This window comes from Musca domestica, unplaced genomic scaffold (genome assembly GCF_030504385.1).
Source record: "Musca domestica strain aabys unplaced genomic scaffold, Musca_domestica.polishedcontigs.V.1.1 34, whole genome shotgun sequence".
Taxonomy (NCBI): Eukaryota; Metazoa; Arthropoda; class Insecta; order Diptera; family Muscidae; genus Musca; species Musca domestica.
Window position 1 is genome coordinate 8,407,197 of NW_026712313.1, and position 15,321 is coordinate 8,422,517.

General features: G+C 34.6%; 1 protein-coding gene across 1 annotated transcript in view; it reads left to right on the forward strand.

Moving 5' to 3' along the window:
• The first annotated feature begins 854 nt into the window (after positions 1-854).
• Positions 855-15,321, forward strand: part of LOC101893784 (dnaJ homolog subfamily C member 7) — a 100,754-nt gene continuing 86,287 nt past the window's right edge. The window contains exon 1 of the mRNA XM_059125560.1: positions 855-1,707. Coding sequence (XP_058981543.1) covers positions 1,586-1,707 — 122 coding nt within the window. The 5' untranslated portion in view covers positions 855-1,585. The remainder of the gene's footprint in view (positions 1,708-15,321) is intronic.

Consider the following 15,321-nt stretch of genomic DNA (forward strand, 5'->3'; position numbering starts at 1 on the left):
TGAAGCTAGGCTCACATCCAGTCAGAATTATTCAAAATTATATCATTTATATTGTCTTTTTTCTGCAAATGAGTAAAAATGTATATAATGTTTGGATTTTCATTAAAAAATATAATCCATTCTGTACAATCTTTCAATTCTATGGCAAAAATGATTATTAGCTTTAATGCGCGCTGCGCAATGTGCGTTTCTTTAATCAATGATTTAAAGGAAACAAATATTTATGATGTATCCAAATTCTACCTCCTCTTATTATACCAAGCATACGTGCAAAGTAGCAGAGCCCTTATTGGAAATCTTAAAATTACTTTTTCCAGCCCTGCAATTCTAATTCTAATCTGGACTTGGCATCACTTTCTGCGAGAATTTTGTGTTTTTGCATTTATTCCACATTTGTTTATTCTTATACTCCTATCACTTGGTACGAACATTTTCCATTAATTACATTTTTCCATTTTTACATTTAATAACACTTTTAATCATGGCTGTGCGACCCAATTTGTTCAAATATTACTTGTTATCCATGGGAAATGCCAACTTTTGATAGTTGCGTAGGTATAACTAGATCGATTTTTGGTTTCTTTGATATCGGCGTGCTATTGTGATATCGATTTTTCAAAGTTGTTTTTAATGAAACAATGAAAATGAAAAAAAATTAGTTTTGTTAGCAAAAAATGCTTTTTAAACTTTATCATTGCGTAATTATGGTTAAAAAGAGGTTTTATATTTAAAGTTAAATAGAAATGCGAAAAATACAACCGCTCGTGGTAATCCGACCATTATGAAATCGATTGCTCGATTATTTCCTTTTACTTTTCGATTTATACCAACTGAAGGTCGCAAGTCGATTGAACGATCCCTATCCACTTTGCCAATTTCGCAGCTGAAGTTAAACGTGTGGAATATTTTGGCTGCACAAAAATTAGTTGTTATTCTTATTGCGAATTAACAAAAACAACATTGTTTCGTTAATTATTTTTATTAATTGCAAAACGAAGCAAAAATCGCGAATTTCTTAAATATTTCCACACGGGTGGCATCAGTTAATGCGCGTATTGGTGGTCTATCGTCGTTTGTCTTGCAGCAGAAAAAACAACAACCCACGTAACAAAAAACACGGGGAGAGCAGCAGCTGTGGTGCTTAGCGAAGTGAAAACACACAAGAAGCAAAAAATAAAACGAGAAATCTTCATTGTCGTACCATAGAAACGTGATCAGCAGCAGCAGAAACAAAACAAGAACGAAATTTATTTCCTATTTTTTGTCGCAAATTTTAAGCAAGGAATTTATTTGTGTTTTTGTTTTTCCATAAATGTGCTAAAGTATCCCTAAGTTCGAGAAAAAATTTCGCACATATTGCCAAAAATAGAAGAACTACAGTGTATGAAGTGAAGTGACAGAGGATAAGAAAAAAACATCCTTGAAAAAAGCATAGCAAAAAATCTGTCATTTATTTCTTAATTTGTAACTCGTGGTCTTTTCGGTTCTTGCTTCGGTGTTCTACGTAGTCTGCCAGCGAAAAGAAAAACATTCTAAAAACAAACTTATTTAAATAAGTAATAGCAGCAGAAGTATCAGCAGTTTCATGGAAGACGTCATTGTTGTCAGCAGCGATTCATCATCTAACAGCTCCTCCGACATGGAAATCGAACCAACTGAAATTGAAAATACCAGCTGTGAAAGCATTGTGCCCAAGGACAATGCAACGTAAGTAGCCAACAAACTAAAGCAATTGATTAGAATGCATTTAATGCAAACATAATAAGATATACAAACATAAATGTTGTATCATCATACAGGAAAAAACATGCTTTGTCATATTCTTCCACTGCTTGGCCAGCAGTAAAACATTAACAACAAAGTTTGTTCTGGCCACACTTGTATTGGGTGTTGTGAAATATTGTGGAATACAGGGAGAGAGAGAGAGAAAGGGGGAGAATGAGTTATTTCCATAATCACCATCATCATCATTATTATCAAGAAAACCTACATAAAGAATATGACGTAGAAACATTTTTCAATGTCATTTACATAGACTTCATGGGTTTTTTTTATATAATCAGGGAATGGTTCCTTTCTTCCCACACGAACGCACACACTCTCACAACGTGAGATGACTCCCACACAAAATGTATTTCATTTCTAGTTACCGTTAATTTTCTCTTTTTGAAATACAACAAAAGGTAAACAAAGTTCTTCAAACAAGCATTTTTATGTTATGCTTTGCACACAGTTTTTCTTATAAGTGGGTTTGTTATTGTTGTTTTCTTATTTGTTTCTTTAATTTTACCATTGCCCCTTGAGTCGAGTGCAATGGTGATTTTTGTTTGTTTATTTATGTTGCTCTCTCTCTCGCTCACGTTGCATTTCTTGTTTTTGTTTTTTTTTTCGACCCGTGGTATTGTTCCAATTGGAATTTTCCCTTTACCGTTGGGAGAGTTGCATTTTAATGTTGTGTTATTTTTTGGAGAGTTGAGTGCAGTGTTGCCATATGAGATAGTGTTGTTCTTAAAGAAGTGGTTTTCGGAAAAGTAGGACAAAGGAGGAGAAAGAGGTAATAAAATAAATTTATATTTTGTGGAGAAAACATTTAGAAGGTTTATTTATAGAAAATGATTAAATGGAAGGGTAACAATTTATGATGCCAGAATTTCCTTTCGAAATCATTTCTAACAGATTGACAAGTAAGAAAAAGTTAAAACTTTTAATACTTTAAAGCTTATAAATAAAAAAGTAAGAAAAAATTAATACTTTTCAGAATAAATTTAAAACTTGGCCATTTTGGAGGGATACGATCTGGAGAAACTCTTTTATGTGTAGAAGTATTGTATTAAAATCTCCCAAAGGGTTTCTTTATGTAGAAGATCCCTATACATTTCTATAGAAGGACGTCTAAAATAATTTCTATAAATGGAGGACTTAAAGAAGGTCCTTCATTTTTGTAAATTCTTTAAGAAGATTTCCAGAAAATCTTTTTTCTACAAACGTCCTATAGAATCGGTTTTGTTGATGGTCTTCCATGTATATCCGTTTGTAACTCATCGAAATAATCATTTGAGGCCAAATCAAATATGAATATTTTTGATCAGCAGAAAAATCTGTTGCGATTTTAAAATGTCAGAGGGACATGTCACTTTGACTTTCGAAGGGATCGACCTAGATTGCCACCAGAAGATTTTCAGCCCCTTTAGAAGGATTTCTATTATTAAAGAAGCAACTAGAGAGTGCATATTTTCTCCAGGGTAACCCAAGGGACAATATTACGTTTTCCGAACTGTAGTTGACCAACCGCTTTGTAACAATGCCGAAAATACTCATCTGCAAGGAAACTCAATCTGAGATATGGTCACCAACCACTATTTTTCGCCAACTACGGCATTGACATGTAGTTCCTGGTTTGACGGTGTTACAAACACAGCCATCCCAATCACCATTTGGTTGAAGGTTGAACCCCTATCTCGCGGAGCTTGTCGTATACTTCCACGCGAGAAATATGAAAATATGGTCTGCGGAGATAAAAACACAGCTGAATGTGCAAGTCGAGGGAAATTTAATACCGATCACGAACTACACCAAGATTCTAGGGTTCACATTCGACAGCATGTCGTCCGCGCAAGCCACAGCTTTCTATGGAAGCACATCCAGACCTGCCGTCTATCCGTCTGTGGAAATCACTCTAGCTTCTGAACGAAATGAAGTAGGTTGATAAAATTTTACTCAAATGTATATAATGGCTGCATGACTTTTGGTATTGAAAATGCCCTCATATAATGGTACCTCCCTATTTTCGGTATTTTGGTGATTTAAGCCACATTATTCACCGGAAATGTTTCAAATTTGGTATTTGAAGTTCATAATGGATACTAAAGTCTATGACAGATAATTGTCCGTGAAGGTCCACGTTTTCGTATAGCCCCCGTTTAATGGTACCTCCCTATTTTCGGTATTTTGGTGATTTAAGTAACATTATTCACTGGAAATGTTTCAAATTTGGTATTTGAAGTTCGTAATGGATACTACAGTCTATGACAAAAAAAATTGTCCGTGCAGACCCACGTCTTCGAATAGCCCCCATATAATGGTACCTCGCTATTTTCGGTATTTGGATAATATTAGCGACATAATTCACCGGAATTGTTTTAAATTTTAGTATTTGAAGTTCCTAACGGATACTACAGCCTATAACAGAAAATTGCTACATTTGGTATTTTGAATATCTTAAAAGAATTTTAAACGGATTTTTTTTTTTTGAAAATTGCCAAATTTGTTCCAAATGATGTAGGATATTCAAAGTTCGGCTTTTTTACTAGTTGAACTTGGGGTTAGAAGTAGGGCCAGGTTAGAGATATAAGTCAGAGTAAACACTGCAGACACGTCTCTACAAGGTTCGCCTCTACGATCGCCAAGGACAATAATTTTACCCAAGCAAGACGATTGAATTCCAGGTTAACTGTAGTCAAATGGATGCTCTTAGTATCAAACACGCAAAAGGGAAAATCTTCACACTAAAGATATCTGACCACATACGAGTAATATTCATCGACAAGGACGATGCTGGGTGGATCGTTGGGTGGTTTAAAGGGGATTTTTTTAGATTTCAAGAAATTTGAGATTGGAGTCTACATTAAACCAGCCTTAAAAGCCTTTGTTTTTTTTTTTTAATTCCTAATCGCATCATCTGCTGTCAGTGTGTTTGTCAACGCTTCAGATTGAGTATCGCCAGCCTTTTTATAGCAAGTTGTTGCTGTGAAGGGCAGCATTTCAATCCTGGGTTTCATTTTTGGGGATGTTTTTTCTCGACTTTTAAAAATACCTTGATGAAAATTTTAATTAGATTTTTTTTTTGTTTTTGGTGAGTTTCAGATCTTCTGTGTCAATGTGCTTCCTGCAAAAAATTAACGACCTTCGTACTTCAGTTTCCCCGAAATCGACAAAAACTAAGCTGCAGGACGTTTGCTGTCAAATATATATACTCACACAATACAGATCTCCATAAGCGGAAGAAGACCGATGTCCTTGTAAGGGATAGAATATGAAAATCTCCGTGGGGGACAAAAGACCGAAGGTTCTGTCTGGGGCAGTGTGGGACTCATTTGTGTAACATATGTCAATAACTCACATCACCATTTAAAAATCATCAGAAACTGTTGAATTTGGCATCAAGATTTTAACCTAGATCCGCTGACTATCCGCCATTCCTTATTTAGATTTGAATTTAACCAAAATGTTTAATGGATTTTCAAATATCCGCAATCTGACGAAAAGTTCGAAACGAATCGGCTTCTTAAGGAGGACATAGAAAACTTATAGACCTATGTAGGTGATTAAGAGTTATTTTACTTTTATTAGACTTATTCGATTTTCTATACCGGAATTTAATTGTGCCTCTTCTTTAACCTTTACTGACCCTTTACTGAATATTTTTTACTTTCTCGACGTAATTTTTTCCTAATCAACTTCTCGCCCAGGTGATTCATTCAGCATTTTGATGAACGATGTTTTAATTCAATTTTCTTCTTTTTTGCACTTCCACTTCTTTAATTAGTTTTGAATGAATGGCGGTGGTGATGGTGGTGGTGGCTAGTACCGCGCTACTGCTAGCCGTAGTAGTGATGTGATGCGGTACACAGGTGCAACCAAGTAAATGAAGAAAGTCGCTGCTCCATCTAATGAATAAATGAAATAAAGATTTGGAAAAGAAAAGTGACTAAGAAGTTAATTCCCATGCTGGTTGCATTTGTTTGCTTAAGACTTACATACATATGTATGTATGTATGTAGATGTGGAATTAAGGCCGAGGAGGAGGAGGAGGAGAGGAAAAAAAAACTTCTTCATCATTCTGGATGATACTGTCGATGATGATGATGATGAGGAGAGAAGTTACAGTCTATTTATATAACTTAAGTTCTTAACTAAAGCTGGAACAAAGAAGAAAGAGGAGTGTCACACTTGTGAGACGTTGACAGCTATAGAAGATGGCTTTAATTTTCGCATGAGTTATTTTCTTTCCTTTATGGGGTTAGTAATGAAATAACTTGATTTTCAATTTTTTAGACTTCACATGGCAAGTTTAATGGAAATTTTCCAAAAGATATTTTTTCTTGTATTTTTTAAATTTGATGTTTTAAAATCCCATTGCCAATATCTACTTTTGAATATTCATCACTGCAGCAGAATACCGGGATTATTTGAAACACGTTTCACCCAAGACAATAATTTTATTTTTGAAAGAATCTAATGCTTTTGCTTTGTCATTGTCTTTTTGTTTTGTATCTCAAATAAAAGTATGAGTCATCAGCATTTTTTTCGATATGATTGTTTTGCAAACAATTATAATAAAGAAATAGTTTCATTTGCCTGAGAAGTTAGATGCGTGTTTTACCAAATTATAAAATATTTCGTCATTTTTAAATAAAAAACATTGACCTTGGCTATGATGCGTTTCTGAATAGCTCGTGCTGGAAGCTTGTAGCTATTTACCTGTACTAGTAGTAAATTTCTGAACAATTTTCGCATTTTTAATGAATATTCTATTGCAGGTCCAACTCCACGGAAAAGGCACTGCAACACGAAATTGAGAAATTGTCTGACTTTAAATTAAGACGGACCCAAAAACAAAACCAGTAAAGAAAGTCGGGCGGGGCCGACTTTATGATACCCTACACCACTTTGCTAATTTAGTAGAGCTCCGCATAACATTTAAAAGTTTTTATGGGAGAATTCCATCATAAATAATTATAATCATAATTATAATTTAAAGTTCAAAGGACTAAATATGCCGAAGCATTTGTATCGTTTAAATTCGGACTTGTATTGCCCATTTGATGCACAATTAATTTGAAATCGGATAAAGATATATATATATGGGAGCTATATTGAAATCGGAACCGATCTCGATAAAATTTGGCAAAGATATTTCTGAGCTGTATTTGATATATTTCCCTGAATATCGTGCGTTACGGAGTGCATATTACGGCTGTGGGTAACAAAGATGACAAATCGGATGAACAGTATATATGGGAGCTATAGCTATATCTGAAGCGATCTTCACCAAATTTGGCATACAAGCTTCTAGACTTAATACGGTAATAAGTGCCGAATTTCATCCCATTTGGGCAAATATTAGACTTTTGGTACAAAATCAAAGGTAAATCGGACGAAGTTATATAAGGGAGATATATCCAAATCTGAACCGATCTCGATAAAATTTAGCAAATGTATTTCTGAGCTGTATTTGATATATTTCCCCAAATATTATTGTTGCAGAGTGCATATTACGGCTGTGGAGGACAAAAATAACAAATCGAATGAACAATATATATGGGGGCGATATAGCCATATCTGAACCGATTTCGATCAAATTTGGCATACTTATTTTATTATATTATTTGGTTGTATATGCAAAATTCCATACTATTCGGACTGATATTGCACGTTTGGTGCACAATAAAAGGCAAATCGGACGAAGTTATATATGGGAGATATATCCAAATCTGAACCGATCTCGATAAAATTTAGCAAATGTATTTCTGAGCTGTATTTGATATATTTCCCCAAATATTGTTGTTACAGAGTGCATATTACGGCTGCGGAGGACAAAAATATCGGAATCGGATTTAGCATACTTATTTTCAGGCCTAATTTGGTTGTATGTGCCAAATTCCATCCAATTGGGGCTTATATTACACGTTTGGTGCACAATAAAAGTCAAATCGGACGAAGATATCTATGGGAGCTATATCTAAATTTTTACCGATTATCTCCAATTTCAATAGGCTTCGTCCTTGGGCCAAACAAATGATTTGTGCAAAATTTCATCTGGACAGGGCAATAAATGCGAACTGTACTTTGTTTACAAAAATACATGGACAGACGGGCGGACGAATGGACGGACAGACGGACGGACATACATAAGTCGACTCAGAATGTGATTCTATGCAGATCATCAAAAGGAACTATGGGTCTATCTCGTTTCCTTTTGCCTGTTACAAACGAATGCACAAAGACAAAATACCCTGACCACCTTGTTGTGTAGGGTATAAATATGTGGTCATGGCTTTGTAAAGGTGATTTTTAAAAGCTATTGAATAAATTTTCAAAAACGCATAAAAATCGGAAAAATTCATGAAATCTCTATTTAGACTGAAGATTATTGCAAATGCAACTGCACCTCAAATGGTTTGAGGATACCGTGGTATGATTTTCAATGCTTCGGGCTGATCTTTATTCCAAATTGCCAATTCTGTTTATTTACGTACTCATTGAGCCAAAAAAGAACTTCGTCACTGAACACAATTTTTCCGTAAAAAAGTGGATCTTCGACCAACTACAAAACCAAAAATTCTGTGTTGCGGTGATATTTCGTCTTAATTTCTTGGATTTTTTAAAGGCTTCTTACCAAAATCCTTTTGCATATTAAGGCACAATAGCTCGAATAGCCGCTTCAGTGAGTCGATTAAACTGACAATAAAATGGGAGAAGTTCAGGCTGAACTTTCTTAAAAAAGGCACACATTTCGATAATTAATTTTAACGATTTGGAAGCGTTGTTCGCTGGTAAGACGATTTATGGTTAAATTATACCCCAAACTGAAGTTTGATAGTTAAAGAAAATACGAAAGAACGTGAGCTGCTTAAACCAGTGTTGCCGAAAAGATAATAGCTAAAAAATCACCATTGATTGGTTTAAGGATTTAAGCCAAAAAAAAAAAAAAAATAGAATTTTCTATATCCCACCCACATCACATAGTACATCTACATAGTTATTGATATTTCAACAGCTCGTACTGTCGTGTCCATCGTGGATATACATCAACACTTTGGGTCTGATTTTAATCCATCGGCGCTGGAATCCATAGTGATACTGGAGTAAGTTGCGTACTCAGCATTATGGCCACATAGGGTGTATATAGCATATAAGATAGACAATATCGGCCTGCACCTTCTAATACCTCACTTGCAAAGGTTTACAATCTTAAATATTCATAACTCTTGTAGAATGGGAAATAAAAGTCCGCATGTCCTTAAATTTCACATATCCCAATATTTCTAAAAATCTCTAGATCTTTTATAAAGATAGGATAGACCTTCTTATAAAATTTTAAGATACGTGTTCGAGTTTCTTTGAAAGTTTTAAAAAATCATAGCGCAAGTCAACGTATATTTAAATAAACATACATTGGCTGAGGTTGACTGATACTTTTTAACTTGTTTACCCAATACTTATCTCTGCAAAATTTAATTCCACAGACTGTCACCTTCGTGATAACAAATATTTATGCCTGAAATACAAAATAATTTATATTCAGCTAGAAAGAACTAGTCAAGTTCAGTGTTTCAGTAAACCGCAGTTCGTGAACTACGCCATTTTGAATCCATATGTATAGGTTTCTGCTAGAAACCAGGATGACAAAATTTCAATCTCTGTTCGCTGTTATGTCCAAGAGGCTCAAAACCAAAGAACAACTTCCTTCAAGTTTATAGCATTTCCCATACCGGATTTGAAAAAATATCCAGAGATTTTTGAACACTTTTCAATCGGATTGGAAATTGCAATTAACTCCTTTTTGATCCATTGACTTACATGTCATCTTATTTGAATTAAAAGCATCAATTACAAGTATTTGGAATTTTAAAATTCCGCCATCCAAGACTGCTTTTTTTGTAAAAAATGTTTAAGTGATACCTTACTTACAACTCATGTCCAACATTGAACTGGAGTTCAGGCGCAAATCCAGTTTCCTTAGGCATGATATGCTCCCATCACATTTCAACCAATCCAACACGTTGCTATCACAATTAGCCAATATCAAAGTATATGGTAGTTTCTAGAGGTGTCCATCAACTGATGACTCTTGTACGTCCTGATAAACGTAGAGTCTACTACCGGGTAGGCGTCACGATATTCCAAGCTGTCAAATGTACTACTCTTCGTTCAAGGGTCGTAAACTGTGTGTGTGGCCGACTGCCACTTGTGGAATTCAAAAAATATAGAGTGTAATATTCCAAGATAAGGTTTTTCGAACTTTGTAACTTTAAATTCTCCGAAAATCTTTCTGACAGACAAATGTCTTCGACTCCAAATGTCTTGAAACGGAGTTGGTCCAAAGTGACATGTCTGTCAAGATAATTTTAAATTTAATTAGGAAAGACACAAACCAAGGTGTTTTTTTCTACGGTTCGTAAAGGGTTAGTAAAGAAAGAGAGAGTGAGAGATAGAGAGAGGGGGAGTAGTAAAGGTAAATTAAGTTATATTAGTTTTGATCAAATTTCATAATGTTCCGTACAAATTTCAAATGTACAATGAAATCGCTAAATAAAAACATAATTAAAATTAACGCTGAAAAAGTTTGAAACAGTGTGGCTTGTTTGTTCGGGATACCGTAGTATTTTGTTGTTGCAAAATGGTCAGGCTTTATCCCTTTATTGTTGTTTTTATAAAAACAACGTTTGTTTATTAGTGGAGAACGATGGTAATGTTTACCAGGGGGTAAGGCAGGGAATACCTAGGTTTCGGAAAGAGCCACCAATCCTCATCAGTTCCCTTGTTTTTTGTCTGGGATATTCTCCCCAGAAGTTATTTTAAAAAAATAACTTCTATGAAAAAAAACATTTTTTACCCAAATGACGAGATCGTAAGCTCAATAGAAGAGGAACCAAAGAATTAAATAAAACTAAAATTCTTTTGGAAAGTCTTCTAAATCTTACAACCGCACTTATAACCGAAACCTAGGTATTCCCTGCCTTACCCCCTGGTAAACATTACCATCGTTCTCCACTAATAAACAAACGTTGTTTTTATAAAAACAACAATAAAGGGATAAAGCCTGACCATTTTGCAACAACAAAGTTTGAAACCCTTAACTCTACATTTAAATCCAGAATAAAATATTTTAAAATGAAGCGGCGTAAAGGCTGGGCACGAATGAAAGGACTCGAGGAGTACTTTTCGAATATATGGACCTTATAGCCAAATAGAATTTCAGGCTTAGGATTTTTTTTTTTGAATTTTCTGAAGAATTTTCGCTCTTTATCTCCAAAAAGATAATTCTTTAGAAAATTCAAAAAATTCCTAAGTCTAGGTAGAAATAGCTAACCGAGGGTATAAATACCTAAATTTGGTAATTTACGATCGCAAACATTTGTTATAGCATTCGACCCCTGGTATGTGGACCATTGCCCTTATAGGCTTCCTAAAAATTTTACCAAGGTGTTTCTATTTTTGACACAGTTTCAAAACAAAGTCTATGAAATTCTGAAGGTATTCATTTAAGAGCGATCAAGACAATAAAAATCAGTTTTTAGACATGGGATATGACATGCCTTACTAATCTGATTTGACACATCGCTGATTTAGTGCTATATGACCAATGCAATATTTGAAGCCGTAAACTTTTGGTGATAACCGTTGAAGTTGCTATAATTTGGAACGATGGGAGAACTTTCCTGACAATAGTAAATTACCAGAGCATACATCTGCAAGGGAAGTTTAAAAATCATTGACACATTGAGTTAGGCTTGCCATATCTCTTCAAAATAAAAAAAAATGTTAGCAGTTTAACAAATCGCTCGAACTCTACTCAATTCAAAAATTTAGTTTTTGTATCCCCAAATGAACAAAGAAACAAATTTCACCTCAAATCAAATGGTTTCATTTATCGATTCTTCGTACTTTGGATTTCACAATCGAAATAACGAAATACAAAACTGGCGAAGAATGCAATATTGTTGCTATCGTGTAATCTGATAATAGATTACAAAATTACAAATGAATATTGAAAACCAGCAAGTGAGGGGGTAGAGAGGGAGTAGGTAAAATGTTTACAACTTGTACGTTTTATTTAGTTGGGTATTTACCCCCCTGGCATTGCTGTGAACTTTGTTACGAAAAGTTTGATATATTTTGGGGGAGAGGCCAGACCATTGATAACAAATTTGCTTATTGAACAAGAATTTTGTATGCGTGGGTAGGTTGGCCCAAGGTAATGACGTTTTTTTTCTGGTGAAAAAAAAAAAATGAAACAATATTTCAATGTTGTTTTTTTTTTGGGGGATTTTCCTTCTATAAATAAATGCTTCCTTCCGGTTCGAGAAAAATTATAAGTGGGGAATAAATTCAGGACTCAGCCAATGTTCGATTGTTTAAATATATTTTGACTTCTGTTATGACTATTCATATTGTTGGCCCTCTATGGAGTAGTTTCCGCAAGAATTGGCCAATATTGTCCATTTCGTATCGGACCTAAATAAAAATGATATAAATGTTGCGACGTGCCAGGTTTGGACTATATCGACTACTTCCTTCCCTTTATATGAAATGTGTGTGAGGTACCAGATATAATCGACCGAAGCATTCTATTATCATACATCATCTAATTCAGGTAAAAATATTGGTATGAATTTCAAGAAAATCGAACATTTATATCTAATTTTATGCGAAATCATAAATTCCACATTCATCGCACGTTTCTGGATGAGAGAAATATTTGGTTATAGCAATTTGTAAAGAATCGAAGACTTGTTTCGTAAGTTATGGGTATTGACAATTTTCACCCAGAAGGCGTGGACCTATATATTCCATCTTCAAATCAGATCTTGCGATAGTAGAAATAATCTGATGTGTGAATTATTTAGGGAACGGGATATTTATTTCGGATTTTATAATCGTTTTGGATTGTTCAATATGAGTGGGTATGGGTATTGACAATTTTCACCCTTTTTGGCTGAGGTACCAGAAGTCGTGGACCTATATATTCCATCTTCAAAGCAGATCTTGTGTTATTAGAAATAATCCGATGTGTAAAATATTTAGGGAACCGGATGCTTATTTCGGATTTTATAATCGTTTTGGATTGTTCAAAATGTTGACCCTTTGTGGGGGTGGTATCAGAAGAAATGGTCCGACCTCTACTATATTTATAACAGATCTTGTGTTGATAGAAATATAGAGATGTACCACGTCTGAATGGAATCGGATGTTAATTTCGGCTTTTATGAGCTTCATGAATATTCAAAATTTTGACCTTTTGTGGGGCAGGTACCAGAATTAGTAGACCGATATATCCCATCTTCACAGAAGATATTGTGTTGGCAGACATAATAGAATGTGTGAAATATGAAGAGAATCGGATGCTTATTTCGCGTTTTACGAGTTTTATGGAGTGGACCCCGATATATCCCATATTATCAGTGGATCTTGTTTTCGGCTTTTATGAGCTTCATGAATATTCAAAATTTTGACCCTTTGTGGGAGAGGTCCCAAAAGGAGTAGCCCGATACATCCCATCTTCACAGAAGATCTTGTGTTGGCAAAAATAATGGAATGTGTGAAATATGAAGAGAACAGGACGCTTGGTTCGGATTTTATAATCGCTTTTGTTATTCAAAATTTTGAACCTTTGTGGGAGAGGTACTTAATGGATTGTGGACCGATATTATCCATTTTCGCATCTGACCTAGCATTGATGCAAATATTAGGATTTGCAAAGTTGGAGCAAAATCGGAGTATCCCTTATCTTTCTGTGCAGTAATTTTTATTTTTTTTTTTTTTTTTGAAAATTTCGACCTTTAGCATGGGAGTTACCAGGATTGGGCCGATAATGCCCATCTACGAACTCGATCTAAGTTTGACAATAATATTATGATGTACCAAGTTTGGACCAAATGGGATACTCCTTTCGAGAATTATCGTGCGCCCCAGCCAGACAGACAGACAGACGAATGGCATCGCTAGATTGACTCCAAATGTCCTAAAACGGATTTGGTCCAAAGAGACCGACGGCCTAAAACCCTTACTTAGATGAGGCACGTTTTGGCCATATCAAATGATCTATGCCCTCTCTAGCCATATGGCTGGAGGTATAAAAAGGGATTATTTTGTGGAGCTGTTACTTGTTTGAGTTTTAGAAAATTTGATTTCGGTAAATTTGTTTCATCCTAATTAGGTCTCTGCTACTAGTTTGGAGCTTGGACTTGATTGACCTCCACAGGATTGCATATTGCGGATCTGTAGAAGATGTGTAATATTTTCTTATTTGCACTCAATCTCCCAGAAACTTTTTGAACCTGAATTTTTTTGCCAACGAAATAAAACAACAACAAATAAATAAAAACAAAAACAGTATTGTAAAAAAAAAAAAACAAAAACGCAAGTTTGTTATTTTGATTTTTTCACTCAGTTGGTTTTCTTTATTTATATTTTGCAAACGTTTTCTATTTGTTTTTATTTATTGACAAAACCAACCACACACACAAGCAAGCATTCAGTGAGTGAATGAATGATTGAGTTATGCGGTGTGCAGTTTTCCTTGGAATTTCTTGGCAAAACAAAAAAAAAAAAAAAACTGAGTGAATGAAACAACAACAGCAACAAAGAAAAACTCATTTAAGTGTGGAAATTATCCAGATACTATGTACAATTTAATTCGTGTGGTTTTGCACACTCCATAGATTTGCTGATATTATTTTGGCTTAAAGTCAAAAAAAAATTGTTTGTATTTGTTGGCTTTTAATTGAAATGTTTTTCTTGCCCATCTAATTATGGTAGCTGTTCCGGGTTAATTTTATAATTAAAAGAAAAACATTGCAACAAAGAAAGTAACAACGTAAACATAAATAAATGAATAAGTAATAAAATAGATAAAAAAGTAAATAAAATTAATATATAAAAAAAATTAGATTTAAAAAAAAAAAATCAGTTATTAAGAACCACCGACTAAAGGATTTAACATTTTTTTTCGAAAGCCAAAAGAGTCTTGAGCTTTCAAAAAAAGGTCGACAACAGATTTGTGGATTTTTATACCCTACGCCATATGGCTCAGAATAAATCACTTGATACGGCCAAAACGTGCCTCATTGAAATAAGGGTTTTAGACACTAGGTATCTTTGGACCAAATCCATGTTAGTTGATTGAGTCGATCTAGCGGTGTCCTTCAGTCCGTCCATTCGTCTGTCTGGCGAAACTTAGATCGAGTTCAGAGATGGACAAAATTGGTCCACTGCTTCAGCTACCTCCCCTAAAAAAGTTCAACGTTTTAATAGAAATTAACTTTCTACATAAAACACGAAAAGATCATCCAATTTTGTGCAAGCTTTGTAAAATCTAATGTTTTTATCAGTGTTTGGTGAAGTCCCCCTCGATAAAATGAAAAAATGACCATCTGATTCTTTTCAAACATCCCACATCCCAATATTTTTATCAACGCAAGGATAAGAACGTATAGAACGGAAGACTCCTTCTGGGACCTCCCCTAGAAAGGGTCAACATTTTGAATAAGTAAAACGATAATAAATTGCGAAGTAAGCATCCGGCTCCATTCAAAT